The 20,715-nt window shown below is 34.1% G+C and overlaps 1 protein-coding gene across 10 annotated transcripts in view; it reads left to right on the forward strand.

Annotated features, from left to right (window-relative positions):
- Lcorl (ligand dependent nuclear receptor corepressor-like) overlaps nt 1-20,715 on the forward strand; it is a 156,563-nt gene that overhangs the window by 33,789 nt on the left and 102,059 nt on the right. For 7 of the 10 annotated variants that reach the window (XM_013503313.1, XM_005402490.2, XM_005402491.2 and 4 more), the window contains 3 exons: nt 3,334-3,399; nt 16,711-16,790; nt 17,813-17,942. In XM_013503313.1, the coding sequence (XP_013358767.1) occupies nt 3,334-3,399; nt 16,711-16,790; nt 17,813-17,942 (276 nt within the window). Of the gene's footprint in view, nt 1-2,717; nt 2,810-3,333; nt 3,400-16,710; nt 16,791-17,812; nt 17,943-20,715 lie in introns of those variants that run through there. The other 3 variants (XM_013503311.1, XM_013503312.1, XM_013503318.1) reach the window with 1 other exon arrangement.

Below are 20,715 nucleotides of genomic sequence, written 5' to 3' on the forward strand. Positions count from 1 at the left end.
GTTGCACAGTTGTGCCATTCCAGCTTTCTAAGAAATATCTTCATGGGAGATGAAACTTTGGTCTGTAGTTATGATCCTAAGCTGAGTTCTCAATGGAAAGCACACAGTTCTCCTCATGTGAAAAAAAAGTGTGTCAATCAAGATTCAAAATCAAGGTGAACTAATAGAATTGTTTGAGGGGCTGGGGATTTAGCTCAGCGGCAAAAGCGCCTGCCTGGCAAGCACAAGGTCGTGAGTTCAGTTCCCGGTACCGGAGAAAAACCAAAAAAAAAAAAAAGAATTGTTTGAGCTGAATTGTTTGAGCTGAATTTTACCCAGAAACACTAGAGGGAACTCTGAATATTATGAGGGCTTATTATTTCAGAAATGATTTATGTAGAAAATGGCCTGAGAAATGGGCAAATGCTTTCATCATGCCTATACTCCGTGTCATACAAAGCTTCTGGTACTGCAGGTTTTTGTCAAGTAAAAACATTAAGGTGGGTTCTTATCCACCTTATGCATCATATCTGGCACCATGGACTCCTGGCTCTTCTCCAGAGTCAAAAGGAGCATGAAAATGCCCTGAATGTGTTCAGGATACTGAGGCCACCACAACAGAGCGACTAATGAAAGAGAACTTGTAGAACTGCTTCAGAGAGTGTCAAGAATGATTGGATAAATGTACTTGAAGCAAGTGTGGATATTTTGAGAGTAATTAATGGCAATGTGTGTTTTACTGTAATAAATTTTGAAAAAATTTTAAGCATTCACTGTGTTTTTTGATCACACCTCATAGAATAAAAGTAATACCTGTTTGCTTTTTCCATTTCAGACTTAAATCTATGAGATGTGAATTGTTTTATTTCAGTGGTCTTATATAGGGAGAGGCATACATTTTGTCCAGTATACTACAGGCTGACATCCTAAAATAGTGACTTGTGATAATGTTTTTGAAACACATTGATCATAATAAAATAGAATTAGGATATATTCATAATAGAGGGAGAATTTTGGTATATTATGTCGTGAGTCTTTACACAGTATGAAAGTCTTTTCTGTAGCATTCTTCAACGTTCTCTGTAGTAGTAGTTTACTCTTCTATCTAAAATTTCCATTCATGGGAGCTAGTACTGAGACACAACATTTTACAGATATTTTCACAAAATTCACAGTAATGTCATAGATATTTTATTCAGTACTTATTTACCAAGTACCTTGATAACTACCTTACTTTGTCAAGTCTAAGACTTCATTGGTTGTAATATGCATCACTAGTTCATGTTTTATTAGAAGAAATGTTGCCATTTTTTCACTGTATCATACCATTGATTTTAAGGCAAATCCTGGAGAAGCTAAGACATTTTGGACATGTTGAATTATTTTTAATGATTTATTATTTAGGACTATCATGGAGAAAGTCTACCTTTTCATTCATTTGTAGGAACGCTCATTGCCATCTTTAGTGTTTTTTCCTCCATAATATTTACATGCTTACATTAGTTCCTTTTGTTGGGTTTCTAATTATTTTGTCATCCTGATTCCTCCACCCCCATCTTAGAACTCCATATAGTTTATTAAGCTCCTTGAAAGTGAATATGGTATAGATGACATCAAAAGAAGGAAAATTATGAAATCTTAGTATGTCCAGGAATTAGAATAGTTGGTATGTTAGTGAACTAGGTTTTGTTAACTTGACAAGATTTTCAGTAATTTTGTCTTTAAAATTGAAAGCAGTCCATAGCAGTGAACAAATTGTTGTATTTGAATTTTTATGAGTAGGTTTAAATTTGTTTGTTTGAGTAGTTATATATCACACTTTTCTCAGCAAGAATCTCTTTCCTGGACCCTTGGTTATTTTGTAATTGAGGTTAAAGGTGCTGGTTTTTTTAAAATTTTTTTTTTTTAAATATAAATAGGATTCTCATGCATGTCTTCTGTAAGATCTTCTGTCTACAGGAATACTACATAAATTTGATCATAATATCAGTCATCATTTAACAGCAGATACATTCTGAAAATGTGCCATTGGGCAAATTCATTGTGGACAGTATACTTACACAAATCTAGATAGTGTCGTCTATGGCTCCCAAGCTATAAACCTGTACATTATGTTACTGTACTAAATATTGTAGACAAGTGTAACACATTGATAAATACTTGCATGTCTAAATATATCATAATGTAGAAAAGGTGAATACATTAAAAATATTAGGAATTTTTCAGCTGTTACTATGTTGTGGGACAGTCATCTGTGGGGTTAATTTACTACATCATTATGTGGTGCTTGACTCTGTGTAACGAAGGAATAGTTCTGAGTAGCCCAGGTGCTTATTTTAGTAGTTGTATTATTAGCTGTCATTGTGATAAAATACCTGAGAATAACAAGGAAAGATTTATTTTGAATCACAAATTCAGAGGTTTTAGTTCACGGTCACTTGACTATGTTTCTCTTGGTCCTGTGATGAGATAGCACATCACAGTAGGGAGCATATGGTAGAGCAAAAAGATTCACCTTTCAGTGGTCAGGCTGCAGAGAGAGACAAAAGAATAGGCCAAGGACAAAGTATAGTTTCCAACACTGCACCCTCACAACCCACTTCCTTTAGCTAGGCCTCACCCCTTAATAGCCCATTCACCGATTATTTTACTCATTTTATGCTAACTGGAGCACAATACTAGACATGCACAGTGTAAAGGAGGAGAGGTTTATTTTGGCTCGTGTTTTTAATCCATAGATGGCTGGCTTCAAGGCAGAATGGTGTGGCAGAGGGGTACAATATAGTGTGGGGAAAGCTGTTCATGTCATGGTGGCCAGGAAGCAGGAGAGGTAAGGAGAGCTGAGAAAGGAGATAAACCTTTCCAGGTCACATGCCCATTGACCAACCTCTTCTGACCAGGCCCAGCCTCCTAATATCACATTTAGCTGTAGTGTTTCCATGATTCAGTTACTTCAGAAGCTCCACCTAAGAGTGCATGAGACTTTTGGAAACATCTAGATATAAACCATAGCTCCTCTGCACTGTGGTTAGTACCCTCATGATCCAGTCCAGTTTCTAGATCCCCTTCTGAACATTGCTGCACTGGAGATTAAGCCTTTGATACACAGGTCTTTGGGGAACACTTTGTACCTACACCATAACAGTAGTGAATATTTGTATTTGAATATTTTCTTTACAATTATGTAATTTCTGATAGGTGTGATTATTATATTTTATGTTGCCTACTTCAGATTAATTAAATGCCCATAGAATGTTAATAATTTGCTAGTTGATACACAGTTTGTGGTTTTTAGCTGTTGTCAAATGAAGTTTTTCCATTAGTTAATTCTCTTTTCTCTCTTTAAAAACACAGGTTTTGAGAGTATTTTAGAAGGGCTTTATGGACCACGGCTACGAAGAGACCTCAGTTTATTTGAAGGTAATTTTTATTTTTTATTTTATTTTTTGTCTTTTTGAGACAGGATCTCACTATGCAGTTCAGGGTGGCTTTGAACTCACTTTGTAGCCCAGGCTGCTCTCGAACTTGCAATGATCCTCCTGCCTCAGCCTCCCAACTCAGCCTCCTGAGTGCTGAGATTACAGGTGTACGCCACCATGCCTGATTTGAAGGTAATTTTTAAAATTTTATTTTAGTTGTAACTTCCTGCCTCATATAACAAGTGAAAAATGGTGAGTTCAAAGCCGGTCTGAACTACATAGTGAGACTTTCTCTCAAAAAACCAAATAAGTAAATAAAACAAATGGCAATTGCATTAACCAAATCAAATTAAATGAATGTTCAATTAAATGTCTTCTAGAAGGCTGTCTCCTCAAATTTTTATTTTTATTGCTTATAGTCTTTATACTTAAAGACACACTGTAAATACTGGAGAGTGAGACTCTATGACTAAGTGAATTTATACAGTGACTTTTCATTATGTTTTTCTCAAATCATGTTTTTTTCTAATATCTGAAGAGCTAAAGTTGCTATAAAACATTTTTTGGATATTGATTAAAGCAGAAGGTTAATTTTTTTGTTGACTTTACTGATTTTTTTAAAAAGTCATTTGAACCTATAAGGTGAACATATTTCTAACCTATATACTTAGCTCTTCAGTGGCATATTTTTTGAAATGTGTAGAACCTTTGTTCCGTTGATAAAAGAAGATGTGTCCTCAATAGTAATACTAGTACTGATGATGCTGATAGTGATTAGTAATGGAAAAAAAAAACCTTTTTAAACTTAACAAGAATATATTGTATTTCTTATTGGGTATGGCTTGCTTGAATTCTATTTTCAACTGCTGTAGTATCTGAAGATTAACTGTAAGCATTTATTCAGTGTTAATGTTACCAGTTTGTAAATTTACGTTTTTAAACCATGCCAATCACTCTCTCATATGTGCCAAAAATTATGATTGTTTATTTCTGTGTCATTTTGTAAGGTTTTCTTAATAATTGTAGAAATTTTAAAAATTCAGTACAATTTATTATTTTAGTATAAGTGTATGTTCCCCAAGTGTCACGTCATACTTAGAAATATTTCCTTATATGCTCAGCATATTTTACTGTAACTTATTAGAAAAAAGTTTACCATCAAATGGAAAGTAATTATTTTTAGTGGTAAAAACTAAAGCTTTTCAAGGTGTTGTTAGGGTAGTACAATTTAGGGCCCTTATTGTATTACTGGTACAGACTTCTAAATGAAGCCTAACAATATACGTACTTGCACAGTAGTTTTTGGAATCTCAAGAAAATAAATATGCATGCAGAAGATGTAGTAAGGTTGCTCATTATAGTTCTAATGTTGTTTCTGTTTTTTTTTTTACTATTATGTATTAAAAATAAGAGAATGTTTAATAAGTTATTCTATGGGTATTCATAATTGAAATGTATGCAACCATTGTTATGCAGTAGTTAATGGTAGGCAGGAATATTAGATTGAAGAAAAGGTAGTTGCTGTGTACATATTATGTACTTATCTGTGTTAAAAAGAAAGAATAAAAGAAGAGTGTATTGAAAATGTACTTAAAAAAAGACACAAATGTTTGTGGTGGTTATATTTGAAGTATGCATTGTGGATAATTTTAGTTTTCTTTTACATATAAATTTGTTTTTTCCTCAGTATCAAACATATATAATTTTAAATATATGAAATTTTCTCAAAAAGCACACTTTTGGCAGAGCATAGTGGTGCATGTCTATAATCCCAGCACTCAGGAGGCTGAGGCAGGAGGATTACCATGTCATCATGAGTTCTAGGTCAGGCTACATAGCAAAACCCTGTCTCAAACAAAATGAAAAAAAAGGCACACTTTGTGATTTTCCCTCTAAAATTCTTAATAATATTAGAAAGGGAGGTCTATTAAGAACCTTGTGTATTTTTTCATGAAGTTTCAGTGATATTGACCATATTATATATATGTATATATATAATAATAATGTGGAACATCAGATGAACTTTACCCAACTTTGTAAAATTGTAGAACTGTAAAGAAAATTTAATTTTATTGGAATTTTCAAATTTATAATCATATCATTTCACATGAAATCTTACGTTTTCTTAAACTATTTTGAGTATGGGGATGGTGTCTTATAGCTATATAGGGACAAAATAATTTTTTAGTCTTCCCCATCTAGTTTTTAGAGCACTTATGAGTTATCTTTGATGTATTACGAATGGGTTTAAGGTCTTTGAGGACTTTCAAAGAACATGATCTGTGCCTTTGTTTTACTAGGAACTAGTCAGTGCTTAAATTTCTGAAATAACCTCTTGAAGTCCCTTGAGTTCCTGGTTGCTGTGTGACAATGTAGGTTACAGCAATACAGCTGTAATATCCTCTTGCACTTGATACAGGTAGTCTAGACCTTGGGTTGCCACTCTGAGAAATATTATCTCTGTTAAGAGTTTTATGTTTACATAACACTTACTTATTACCACCCTTCTTCCAAACACTCAAGTATAAATACTAGTGGAAGATTTTGGTCTGTGATACAATTTCTGTGATACCATAGGTTAGCTGTTTTATTGTGTGCTTAGAAATGTAGAGCACTAGGAGAGAACATTTTTGTAGATGTATTTGGAATTTTATAGTATAATTCATTTATACTATAAAACTTCAAGAGGTTTATACTAGAATGGATAGTGCTAGTTTTGATTTTTGATTGAATTATTTGTCACTCAGGTATCTGGTCAGTTTTGTATTTTAACATTAGTACATTGTACTCTGCTACCTTGTATCTTCCTGATACTTTTAAGATTTTAAGGTCCTTCTCTCTTCTGTATGCATAAATGCTTTGAGAGTGATAGTGGTGGTGTGAATAGTTTTCTGCCCAATTTAGTTAGGAATCAATCATAGAACCTGAAAGTATGTTTGAAATCACCACCACTATGTTTGAAATCACAATCACTGACTGGTGATTCACTAGTTAAATGAATGATATGTGTGCAGAACACAGCTTTAAGGAAAATGACTCCAAAATGTGCCTCTTTCAGTATCTTATTTTTATGGCTAAGGAGACCTTTTTCTTAGATCTCTTGATTTTAGTCTTTTCTTATTTTAACATAGTTTTGCACTGAATTGTTTTTATTTAATATACTTATAAGCACTGCTAATTATAGTTTCACTAGTTTCTCAGCTAAAGTTGTGAATGGACAAAGGAAGAATCTAAAGAATCTAAAATTTAACTTATGCATATTTCTTCACCCTTCCTTTGTTGCCTCTTTCTTTCCACATTTAATTGGAAGTAAGTGTTTAACTTGCATTTTGGTTGTTCAACTTACAGTTTGTGACCTGATAGTCTCTGGTTTCTCTCACTGTATGTGTTTACATAGTTATGTTTGTGTACATTTTTATATTCCTTCAGAAATTAGTTTATCATAAAATAGGCAGAATGTTCTAAGGAAATAAGTGACTGTATTTTACTTTTAGGTCATCCTTCCTTCCTCTTTCATTCCTTTTTTCTTTCTTCGCAGTTTTGAGGATTAAACTCAAGACCTCATGCATGCTAGAGAAGTGCTCTGCTACTGAACTATTTCTCTGATCCTATAGATTATTAATTTTTATGTACAGATGACTCAGGTTCGTTTTTAAAAATATCAGAATATAGATAAACCTAAGGAAGTAACCCTAAATCTCCCACCACCACTGATGACCTCTGTTAGCATTTCTTATAAATTTAAAATAAATAAATTTGATATCTGTAGCCTTTAATTAAAAGAGTGTATACTATTTGCATCAGTATATATACTTTTTTCCTATGGTGTTTCTGCACTAGTATGTCATGTGGGTAATTATATAAAATTTTGGATCACTGTTTTGATTGACTGCACATGATTTCATTGATTGATTTAGTACTCATATCTTAGTTACTTTTCTTTTATGCAGAGACAATATCTGGTACTAAAAATTAAGGGGAGGGGAAGGTTTGTTCGGCTCACAGTTTGTAGATATTTCAGTCCATAATTGGCATGGCAGATAAGCATTGCAGAGGAGAAACAGTTCATGGCACACAAAAGGTAGCAAAGCAAGCAAGAGATGACCACAGTTCATTCTGTCCCTTATATCTTATCCAGGCTACATATGGTGGATAACACTCACCCTTTTAATCCCAGTGCCCTTGATCCTAGCATTGTACCATGAATCAATTCCAGTGACGTAATTTAGATCCAGCAACCTCTGAAAAGGTCCCCCTATATGAGTGCATGAGGCTTTGAGGAGCTATCTAAACACAAGCCATAACATTACACCCAGGCCTCCCAAAGACTCATTTATATCCCTTTATGCAAAAGGTATTTAGTCTGTCTCCAAGAGTTGCCAAAATCCTAAACAGTTTTGGCATTGCTGAAAAGTCCAAGTCCCAAGTCTCCTGAGATTTCAGGCAAATCCTTGCTGCAAGCCCCTGTACAAATGAAAAGTAAGTTAAACACTTCCAACATTCAGTGGTACAAGATAAGACATTTGCATTCCAAAAGTTGAAAACAGGGATAGCAGGGAACGGGAACAAAGCAAGACCAAAATCAGGCAGGGCAAAAATTATATCCCACAGCTCTGTTTTCAGCATTCCTGCTGTTAAGTTTTGTGTCTGGATGTTACCCCCACCCCCACCCCAAAGCTTCATGCGGCATAGGGTTTTTTGGAGGTGGCTGAATCTAGATTGTGTGACTGATTCTTGGTACAATGCTGGGATTGAGGGTGATTGCTGGATCAGTCCAATGACTGGACCACGCTAATCCCAGCAGTCTGGATAAAAGGTGTAAAAAAAGGCTTGTCTCTCCCTTTTCTGGCTTGCTTTTGCTGTTTTCTGCCTCCATGAGCTATTGCTCCTCTGCAATGCTCTACCCTGCCTTAGAGCCAGCTGATTATGGACTGAAACTTCCACAAACTGTGAGCAAAATAAATGCTTCTTCCCTTAACTTTTAGACATCAGGTATTTTGTCTCAGCAACAAGAAAAATAACTAAGACACCTGGGAATCTGTGGCAAGTTGTGAACTCCAAGGAGCTTGGGTGGCACTGCCCCTATGGCATTACCAGTGGTCATAGCTCCCATGGCTTTTCTCTAGAGCTGGCTCTGCTCTCTCCTTGCAGTTCTCCTCAGACAGCCCATGTTCCTGGCTTCTCCAAACTTCTGGGGTCTCTACTGCACTTTGGCTTCACATTCACAGCTTCAGATACAGCCCTCTGAGAGGCACACTGCCTGGCCTCCCAGGCCTTTTTCTAAAATCTAGGTGGAAGCCTTCCTGACCTCACAACTCTTGCATTCTGCATGCACTTAAAACCAGCACCATGTGGATGATGCCAGGATTAGCTGCCAGCTGGAGCAGTAGCCAGGCTTCCTTCTCTCTTGGCTGTAGGGGTTGAGTGCCTATGGACCAATCCCAAAGAACAGCTTCCCTAGGCTGCTGGCATTCTGGAACATGGTGGCCTGAGGCTCTCTTCTCAAGGAAAAGTCTTTCACTTTTTGCAATTTTGAGGCTGCAGAGGGTAGAATCCTGCTGCTTATTTTGATAGCCTCAGGCCATCTTTTGTATTATCCTCTTCTGAAATATTTGGCTTTTTCTTGCTAGTCTTCTCAGCAACCAAGTTCTCCTCTGTTCCATCTTTGCAGTCTACAACTATACTAGAGAATCCTTTCTGGCCAAACTCACAATGCTTTGAATCATTCTGCTGTGCTCTTTGCTCTTGATTCTCAACATAAATCTGGTTAAAAGACCCAAATAGTAGCCATATCACCACCTTAACATGAGAATACCTTAAAACTTCTTCTGTCAGATTAATTAGTCCACTGCCTTTAATCTTGGTCTCAGGCAAAGTGTCTGGACATGAGCAGACAAATGTTTTGCCTGGGCATAACACATGTCATCTGGAGTCCAACAGCCAGTGCAGTCCTTCCCAACAGAAACCTCCCTAGCCTGGTCTTTACCAGCAGAACTTCGATCAGCATTCTGGTCTCCTGAGTTCTGACCAGAATCTCTCATCAAGTACAGTTTAAGGTATTCCAGGACTGCTTCTTCAGCCAGCGTCTCCAAACCTTTCCAAACTACCCACAAGCCAGTTCTAAAGGTTCCTGAATGACATGGTCAGGTACAGTCACAGCAACAACCCCACTTCTTTGTGTACCAAAGTCTCTTAACTGCTTTTTCTTGCTGAGACAAAATACCTGACATCCAAAGTTAAATGGGAAAAGGTTGTTTATTTAGCTCACAGTTGGTAGATATTTCAGTCCATAATTGGCTGGCTCCAAGGCAGGGTGGCATGGCAGACAAGCATTGCAGAGGAGAAATAGTTCGTGGCACACAGAAGGTAGCAAAATAATCAAGAGATGGTCATAGCTTCTTCTATCCCTTATATTTTATCCAGGGTACTTATGGCGAGTAACACTTGGCACTCTTAATCCTAGTGCCCTTGATCCCAGCATTGCACCATGAATCCCAGTGTCACACTTTAAATCTAGCCACCTCTGAAAAAGCCCTACCTGTGACCACAGAAGGCTTTCAGGGGACATCTAGAAATAGTGATAACACTTTTATTAGAGATACCTATAAGTAAGAACAAAACAAGATAGATAACAGGAAACAAGAGATAGTTTGTAAAAAGGAAGGGGACCAAGAGATAGAGGAAGGTGGGGTAAGTGAGGGAGAGAGAATAAATAAAGAATTTAAATGTGTAACTCCTCATGATTAATGTAATCATTATGTACTGCAAACATATTCTAATAAAATTTTAAAAATTTTAAAAACCTGTAAGTGTAGGTGTACTACAGGTGTAGCTCCCTGTGTAAAATCTGTATATAGTCATTAAATAGATTCAAGTATGTTTTTAGATAGATCAGTGAAAATCAGAGCTGTTGTTACTTGTAGCAACTCAGAAACCAAAAAAATTGTATACCAAAGGATTTTTGAATAATACTATAAATTATTTTTAATTAGAAATGGAATACATAGTGTTTAGATAAACTTACATTAAATAAGCATTTAGTTTATAAGCCTGCTACTGTTCTTTTTAGAAAAGCATATTCCATATTACATCATTATTACATTAAAAGTCAACATTGGTACCCAGGATGTTAAGTTGATGACTTACATATACTAGTCTTTTAAGAGGTTTACATTTTACTTTTTAAATTCAACTCAGAACCACCTCCAAATTGAATGGTTTTGAAAGATATTTTTGGCTACTGTTAATTTTTAATTGGTTGGAAACAAAATAGAAGTTCTACTTTTCTGTCTTTGATCTGTTTCATGATTCTTTAATCTTTTGAAGAAAGCATTAACTATTCTTTCTTCTGGAGTAAGGTCTGCAAAGAAGCCTGGAATGTTATAAACTTCACAAATTCATGTACTCCCAGAGAAGTCCCATGCTCTAGGTCTCTCTTCCTCTTCCATCTGCCCTAAGGGCACTTCTCCAGCCCTCATAGGACTTTTTTTTTAAAGAGTTGTTTATTATTATTATTTGTCTTTTTGAGACAGGATTTCACTCTGCAGTTCAGGCTGGCCTTGAGTTCACTTTGTAGCTCAGGCTGGTCTCAAACTCGCAATGATCCTCCTGCCTCAGCCTCCCGAGTGCTGGGATTACAGGCGTGATTTACCAAGCTGGGCCATGATAGGACTTTTTAAGCAAAGATTTATTCTTATTTTCTATTGTAGTTAATCCTTTCTTGTGTCTTCTTAGTAAGCCTGTTTCTTCTCTTGGCAGGGAGGAAGGGTTTCATAATTTTCTGAAGTGAATTGATAATTGTTTATTTATTTATTTTTTTTTTGGTTTTTCTCCGGTACCGGGAACCGAACTCACGACCTTGCGCTTGCCAGGCAGGCGCTTTGCCGCTGAGCTAAATCCCCAGCCCCGTGAATTGATAATTGTATAATGAAAATCAGAGAAGTTGGTACCATTTTATTGTTATATAAATTATATTAGCTCTTATATTTATTAATATATGTTTTTATGAGAGACTTTATTCTGACTATGTTTACCACAGTCTTCATAATACTAAGATTGGAGAAACATGCTAAATATCTGGCAGCAGGATATTAGTTAAATGAATTATAGTACTCTAAAGAACTCAACATATGTATTAAAGATTATTTAGAAATATAATTGAGCATAACAGATGTGTTTAATAAATAAGCGTAAGTGTACAATATCTTAATTTTAAAAATCAATATATTAACAGTTTTAAATTTATAGAAGAAAATTAAGCGGAAAGTAGAGTTCTCATACACTTCGATTCCTCTGTATTAACTCCCTTTTTTGGACCAATATTTATGTATTATTAATGAATGTCTATAGTTTACATTAGATTCATTCATTGTGTATTGTGTAGGTTTTTGAGTTTTTCCAAATGCACAATGTTGTATACCCACCATTATAATACCATGCATAGTGGTATTACTGCCCTAAAAATCTGTATTTGACCTATTCACCCCTCTTTTCTCCCCCATCTTGGAAAACATTGGATCTTTTGCTACTTTTAAAGCTTTTCCTTTTCTAGAAGTCATATAGTTGGAATTATACAGTATGTAACATTTTCAGATTTACTTCTTTCACTTAGCAATATTCACTTAATGGTCTTGGTTCTTTTATAGCTCAGTACCACTTTTCTTTTTATTGCTGAAAATACTTACCTTGTGTGGACCTACTACAGTTCTCTTACCCATTCATCTATTGAAAGATAGCTTGGATAGCTTGATCATTTTCAAGTTTTTAAAATTATGACCGAAGTTTGTATAAACATTCACATACAAGTTTTTCGGTAGACAAAAGTTTTCAGCTTATTTGCATTAATATCTGGGAACACCATTGCTAGATCATATAGAAATATTAAGTCTGTTAGAAAGGGCCAGACTTTCTTCAATAATAGCTGTATCATTTGAATTTCTATCAGCAGTGAATGAGAGCTCCTTTTGCCCCACATCCTCACCAGCATTTGATGATGTCAGTGTTTTGAATTTTAACCATCCCCTTAAGATGTGGTGTCATCTCATTATTTTAATTTGTAATTCTCTAGTGACATTTGATGTTAAGCATCTTGTCATATATATTTGCCATCTATAGATCTTCTTGGGTGAGGTGTCTGGTCAGACAGATTTTGGTATTTGGATAATGATGGAATCCTAGAATAAGTAAGGAAATATTTCCTCTGCTTCTGTTTTTTGAAATACAGAGTCTACCAAAAAAAAGTATACATCAGGAAAATGAAAACTTGTATAAATATTTTGATACTAAGTTTATTGAGACATTATGTGATTAATACAAGTTACCTTTGGCCTCTACAGTTACAAAAGGAGCTCAAAGTGATATCTGTTAGCTTCCGGATATTTACTAGTACTGCAAATTGCTGAAGTGTGTATACATTTTTTTGGCAGACTCTAAAGGGAAACCATCTGGTCTCGTGCTTTCTTTTTTGGAAGATTATTTTTTGATTTAATTTCTTTTAAAAAGGCCTGTTGCTTATCTGTTTCTCCTTTTGTGAGATTTAGTAGCTTATGTCTTATGAGGGATTGGTCCATTTCACATAAAATTATCAAATTTGTGGACATAATTATTTATGAAAAAGAGAATAACTTTTAATATCCACAGTATCAATAGTGATAACCCATTTTTCTTTTCTGATGTTAGAAATTTATGCTCTTTTCTTTTTTTCCTAATTAGCCTGGCCCAGTATTTATCAATTTTACTTCTCTTTCCAAAGAGCCAAGTAATCTTATTTTTTTTTAAAGGTATAGAATATAAGGAGAATATATAGCAGGTGCTGTTCATTATCTCTGGACGATGGGATTGTGAATAATTTTTGCCTTTTTCCTTTTCAATGTAGTTAATAAGTTTTCAGTATAGTTAATATGAAAAATTATTTTGACTCGCACTGTCTGCTGTTAAACATCTTTCTCACAAATCATACTTAGGACCAGTGTTCCATGATCTTCATGAAAAATCTAGCATAATATTCTTTTTTATCTTTCATTGGATTTATCCTTGAGAACTCTAAATTTATAGCCTATGAATAAAGGATACTAAAAGGAAAACTTAAAAGAAGTGAAATTAGAAGAAAAATGCAAAGAATATCTTTTGGAATTAAGTGTTCCATATATTTTTATTTAATTTTTGCTACATTTTAAGATGCAGTTATTTTCATTTTACAGATGAGGATAATGAAACCGAGGAAGTTGCTGAGGCCACACCTAGTATGTAGAAAAGCCCATGGTTCAGTACCAAGGTTCTTAGATTTCAGCCTGTTAACTTCAGACCTAGATTAGAAATGATTAATTGGAACCAGATTTTAACTATAGAGTGTAGCTATGGTGGAAGGATTGGCCTTTTTCAGTCATTTACTATCAGCTTTTATTATGACACTGCCTTTTTATTAATATGGCTATTTCTAGGTACATTATTTAATCTTTATACATAACATGCATTAACATTTTAGAAAGGAAGATAATTTGTTTTAGAGATAAATATCTGATTTGTCAGTTTTTTGAGAAAGTGTATTTTTAATTACATGAAAGGATAATTTGAGGAGAAATCTAGTCTGTAGTTGGTTTTCCAAAAATCTGCTTTCCCATGCAGGAAAAAAGTATCCCATTATCATTTATTTGGACTTAAAAGCAAAAATTTCTATAGAAGGAGTAATTATTAAATATTTGTAAGTAAAGCTAAACATTTTTGAACTGAGCAGAATTTAACAACCTCAATTCAGTTGATTATTCAGTACCATTTATTTAGCTATGTGGGCATTTATTTTAATTCATGTTTTCTTGAAGAACTTACTAAAATAACTAAGTGACATAATCTCAGTATGTCTTGATCTTTATCTTACAACTAGTAGTTGTCTTAAGTAGCCTAAAATTGCTGTCCTGTGTCAACATATTTATCACTGAAACATACCTAAACCTTACAACAAATTTTAAAATAACCCTTCCTCGGGTCTGCCAGGTATTTTTCAAATACTTGCTATATATTTCTTTCCTGAGGCCAAGATTTAAAAAAAAAATCATTAGGATTTTCTTGACCTATCAAAATTGTGTCTAGGTACATGAGTCACATTTTTGCTGCACTGCTGCATAAAATCTGTAGCACAGGTGATCTGAGTCAGCTGGTCTTCAGGCTGTGGATGGGTTCCTAGCTTTTCCACATGATTACAGGTTCCAGGCTGAAGGAATCATAGCTATCTGGGACAAGTTCTCATGTTGAGTAAGGGAAAAAAGAGAACTAAGGGAAATGCCCTGCCTGTTAAAGTCTCAACTTGTATGGCACACTATCACTTCTTCATTCCTTCCATTGGTCAGAGAGCTCCACTTTCCTAGTAATAGACGCTTTGTGATCCTGTGTTCCAAGAATGTGTATGTGTGACTCTGTTCTATCAAGGATATAAAAGGTTCACAACAACATATGCCTGCAGACCTACAGTTTTATAAGGACCTGTTTCTTAATTGTATAGATTACTTAAAATATGATTTGTGAAGTTGTTTATAGGAAAGTAACCAATTTTTATAAGCAGATATTCCATTAAAATTGTGTTTTCTGCAAATCATATTAAAAACATATAGTATATAGGGTTAAAAATTAATGACGAGTAGTCTACCTAGCCTATGCATTATCGTTTGGTTAGGCATTATGGTACTGGAGACTGAATCAAGAGCCTTTGTGTTGGCCTATATCCCCAACCCTTTTATATATTTTACTTTGAGACAGGATCTTGATAAACTGCAAAGTTATTCAAGCTGGGCTTGAAATTCAGATCTGCCTCCCTCAGCCTCCCAGAGTGCTGGAATTACAGCCATGTGCCACTGTAATTATATAAAGTATATTTTATAAATATACTTTATATATTTTTATATATTTTATTTATTTATATATATTTTTATATTTTTAAATATACTTTATATATTTTGTAAATATATAAAGTATATTTTATACTTTATAACATACACTTCCATATTTTTTATTACACATACAAGTGAATTATGCAATGTGACCCTCATTTTACACATAAGGCAACTAAAAAACCATTGTGGCTTCAAAATTGTTTCAACTATGTAGTAAGTGTGTTCTGTTCCACACTTTCAGAGACTTAAAATTTAGCTATCTTTCCATTACCCTGTTCTGCACCTTGGGGTCCCATTTCTTGTGCTTACCAAATTCATGTAAATATCAGTAATAATTTTGTATACCGTTGCCAAAATGGAGATGGCACTACACTTTTTTATACTATCAACAAATGACTTATTCTGTAGATTTGGATTAATGCAGGGGAGTCCTCACTAGTACTTTTTATTCACCATCTTTGAAAACGATTAAGCTTTGTTTCTGTTGAGCACAGGAATGTAGTCAACTGCGTTGTGCATTTCAGAATCATGAGAGAAAGTTTCTGTGGCACACCAGTGTTTTTCAAATCAATCACAGTGTAAGTTCCTCAGATGAGAATGCTTTTGTATTTGAAGTTCTGAATATGGATTTACTTGGGAAAATATTGGAGCAACACTCTGGTGAAGGGGTAATTTGAAAACAGTGTCTCTATCAAGTATAGTTAGAATGACAGTGTTATTGTACTTTCAAAAATTTATCTTAATAGAAAATGCTTCTGTTTCCCAGAAACTTTCTAATACATTACAACTGTTGGATTATAAGGAAATCATCTTCTGAAAAGTAATCCATGTTTTATACTGAATAATGTATCTTAGTCCTTTACCAGATTTTTACTCTTTAACTCTTGTAGTAAAGTTTTTGAAAATGTAATAAAAATCTGATCTGACTTTTGTTCTATGAATTACTACTTGTTTTTGTAGATATCTTTCTATTTTGTCAAATCTGTGGGGCTTGCCTGGTCCTTTCTTTCACTTTTCTATTTTATCTTGTCTCTCATGCTATGCAAAATGCAGTCCTTTCCTCCCCATATCACCTTCTTTGTGCTGATTTCCTTCACTGTGAAATAAAAATAAAAGTACTGAACAGATGATAACTTGAATATTCCAGAAAGTTAGGTGATACTTTACAACGCTGTTGTTGGAGGATTGTTAAATTATAACCAGCTCATTGTTCTTGCTGCTTGTTTCATAATAGTGTAAAATGACAGTATTCTTGTGGACTTCTCTGTTTCTTTCTAGATATCATTAGTTTAAAGTTAGGCTCCTCCCCTTACTGTTAGTAGTTAGGGTTTTTTTGTTTTGGTCCTTTTGCCATTGCTGTGAAGAGTGGGAATTTTTATTGGTTATAATAAGTTAGTGTATTTAATGAATATTTTTCCCTCTTTTTAAAGACTGTGAACCAGAAGAGCTGACTGACTGGTCTATGGATGAAAAATGTTCATTTTGTAACCTACAGAGAGAAGCAGTCAGTGTAAGTTTTAGTGCCATGAAATTATTTTTAAACTAATTGCACAATTTTAATAGAGTTCTTTTTTTCACTTAATTTGTCCTGAAAATTTGTGACTCATGGTGAAAAGTTTAAATACTTGATTTTGCTAGATGAAATGAATATATCAAAGTTTATACTGAAAAATCCAACATTGAATTTAATTTGCAGGTGAAAAACCCTAGAATACTCATCTTTTCTGCGTATTTCATATTTATTTCTTATTCCCTGGTTTATGAATTTACTTGAGGTCATTTTGGTATTTTAGGTATATAGGGTGAGATTGGAGGCCTACCTTGGGCTGAGACCACCCTACAATCTGATTTCTTAGGAATCTCTAATAAGGGGATAATGTACTACTAGTTTTTAGTCTTTCATTTACTCTTTACATCTTTTGGCTTTCATAAATATTTCCTGGATACAGGAAATATTCCTACTGAATACAGGACATAAACTGTGAACCAGCATCTTGTATGATAGGATGCCCTGATTTCTTATCCACTGTTGTGAGAAGAACTGTGAAGAAATGAGAATGTGAGAATCTATACTGATTTTGTTCAAATTAGTGGGTAAACATATCTGCTTTGTTGTTAAAACTCTGATAAGGTTAAAGTACTAGCATACCATATAGTCAGTTTATTGAGCCATATAGTTTATGGTTCAACTACTCTTCTTTTTTTTTTTTTTTTTTGCTTTTTCTCCGGTACCGGGAACTGAACTCACGACCTTGCACTTGCCAGGCAGGCGCTTTGCCGCTGAGCTAAATCCCCAGCCCCTCTTCCTTTCTTTTTTTTAAACTGTAGTTTTGTTAAGGAATCAGGGATTTGGGACCTCTTTCAGAGTTTCTCTTTTTCCCGACTCTTGTCCAAAATTTTATGTTCCTTTGATATAATTTGGTATAATTTAAAAGGTAGAAAAACGAGAATTTAGAGAATTAATTTTCGCAATTTTTTAAGAAATTTTATGTTTATAAAGTAATTTGGTATGTTGCATTTTTATAATTTTAGGATTGTATACCATCTCTTGATTCTTCACAGTCAACACCAACAGAGGAGCTATCATCTCAGGGCCAGTCCAACACTGATAAGATTGAATGCCAAGCAGAAAATTACCTAAATGCACTCTTTCGAAAGAAAGGTAATACACTGGTATGCTTTGTAATTTAATTTTGCAGTAGAGACTAAATGTTTGAATTTTTCCTCAGACAAGAGTCTTGTATGTATCAGTTGAGTTTTTTAATATGTCAATCCCTACTATATTCTTAATTCATTCTGTATCTTTACTTTTTGGTCATATTTTTAGGAACAGTAGGATTTCCAATCAGTGTAGTGCTAGTTTTGTATTTAGGTATTCCCTTTTGACATTCTGTTCTCAAGGCTCTTCCTGACTTCATCATACATTTTCCTCCTTTACTATCAGTACCTTTTAAAATATTTTTATGTTTCTGGATTTCCTTATTTTATTGCTATTCTTAAGGGTTCAAGGGTTGGATGTTCAATAAGTTACAGGTGTATTATATCACAAACTTTTCCCTACAGTTAAATATCAGCCTTGTTGGAGTATGTTTGCTGGCACATTATTTTAGTGATTTGTTAGCTTACATGGCCTTTCTTGGCATTAATATTTTTACTTATCTATCTAAACTTTTGAAATCAAATTGTCTTTGTTTTACTTGTTCTGTTGACATACATCCATTAGGCAGAAGTGGTTTTTATACTATATTTTAGTTACTTGGGAAAAATATAGAATCTACCACTGTTTGTTTTTAGCCTTTCCTATAGCAGTACAGTGTCCTTTTTTTTCTACCCCATAGTTGTTTGGAGTAAGTTATGGTGTCTCTTGGGAAGTGTAATACTATCCCTGATATTCTCCAGATTAAGAAAACACTATATCCTCATATAGGTGGTGGCTGTATTTTATTCTTTAAAATTAGATTCCATCAGATATTTTCTATTAAATTGATAACTGTCATGTTTTAATCAGTAATGTTGAAAATACTCCTAATTCTTGAGAATCTTTTCTTTAGTGTTAAGGAATATGAACTCTTTTGTGTGTTGAAATATCCGAGTCCTCTAAATAGAATCATTAGTATAATTCAAAGGCCTAAAGTTAAAAGGTATTTTTTAAGTGCAAGAGACTATAAACTTTTTCCTTTGTGTTACTAAAGTAGTCAGTGTTGGGAAGTTTGCATTATCTTTAAAAAACAAATTTTTTTTCAAAACTTTCAATTTGAACCAGTGTTAAAAGCATCTTACACAGTTTAAGACTTTAGACCATTAAGTTAGAGAAGTTTTATTCTATCACTGTGTTTTTCAGACTTATATGACTAAGTAAGCTGGGAGAAATACACACATTTACACATAGGTACATAGTAAGTTTCATTTACCTTGGAACTCATTCCTCAGTCTCTTTTTCCTTTAAATTGTTTTTAATAGTAGTAAGTAGAATTATCAATAATAATTTCCTTTAATTTTTGATAGTATGGAGTTAGCCTGTGCGCCGTTTCCCTGTTAAGAGTAATCAGTAAAAACTTGGTACTATTTCAGCTGATTCAAGCATCTGGGTGTCCAAGAGATCTCCTACCAGTGGTTGGGTGAGTGTTATTGGATATTTAGTGACCTCTCCATTTGAAGATTTCTTGGTTTTCTTGACGATTCTTCAAAGTTTGAAGAGTTTTTAAATGAAAGATTCCTGTTGCTGTTTTTACTTCATTTCAGGGCTTTGTTCATTCCTTTATTTGTAGTTCATCTTTACTTTCCAGATTTAGTTAAACATGCAGAGCTTTCCATTAGATGACATGGGATTTCTGTGCCCGTGTGCACGCGTTTGTGCATGCGTGCGTGCTTGTGCGTGGTGCAGGGGATTCAACCAAGGGACTCTTGCATGCTAGGCAAGTGCTTTATCATTGACTCATATTCCCAGGCCTTTACCTTCTTCTTTTTTTAAAAAAAAATGTTATTTATTTTCTTTAAATAGAATCATTTTAGAAATTTCCAATATGGTCTGACCAGGATAGGGCTAGAATGGTCTTAAACTCCATTACCTGGTATGTCTTTTGTTTATCTTTTGAATTCTAGTCAAACTCTACTGCACTCTACTTTGAAATAAAAGGCAAGAAAAAGACAAAATATTATGAATTTTTGGAGTAGCAGATAAAATTTTGATAAAGCATCTTGTTAATTAAGGTTTTGCTTTCTGAAATTTCCCCAAATTCAGTCATTTTTAGGAATTTTGGATAAAAATATCTTATGATTTCCTATTGTACCTTGTTTATTGTGTTTCCAAACTTAAGATTGTTGAGATTATGCTGATGATTAATATAAGCTATTGTTACTGAGAATGTTCCTATCTGGAATAATGATAATCATTGTTATTACTAGTAATGATTAAGCACTAAGTCCTTTTTTATGCCTTACCTCATTTAACTCTAAACCAATATTAAGAGGTAGGCATTGTTGCTATCCTTTTAACTGATGGGGCAAAGAAGTTTAGTGAAATTAAATACTGTAGCATGTCTTTTAATTCTGTCTTACAAACATTTCAAGAAGAAATTAAGATGAAAGGTATTTTATGTAAGGAGCAGCACAATTTTTAAAAATACTAAGCAGAAAACAGTTCCAATTCTCCACTATTTACAGCCTAGGATAAGAATTATTTTATTTGGATTAGGCAGAATAGAGAGAAATTGTGAGATGACTTGTATATTTCTTACGGCTTTTATTTTTTTCTTAGGGCTTTTTTTTATTTTTTTTTAGTTCCCATAGAGCAGTATTTGATTATAGAGTTTAGGAATGTCCCTGGCCTTAACCTTTGGAATGAAGGATGTTTAAATACAGCTCAGACAATACATTGTAATTAGTCAAAAAAAATACTGTCTCAGGGTTGAACATATAAAACAGGAGAGAAATGT

Source organism: Chinchilla lanigera, unplaced genomic scaffold (assembly GCF_000276665.1).
Source record: "Chinchilla lanigera isolate Chin_1 unplaced genomic scaffold, ChiLan1.0 scaffold00079, whole genome shotgun sequence".
NCBI lineage: Eukaryota > Metazoa > Chordata > Mammalia > Rodentia > Chinchillidae > Chinchilla > Chinchilla lanigera.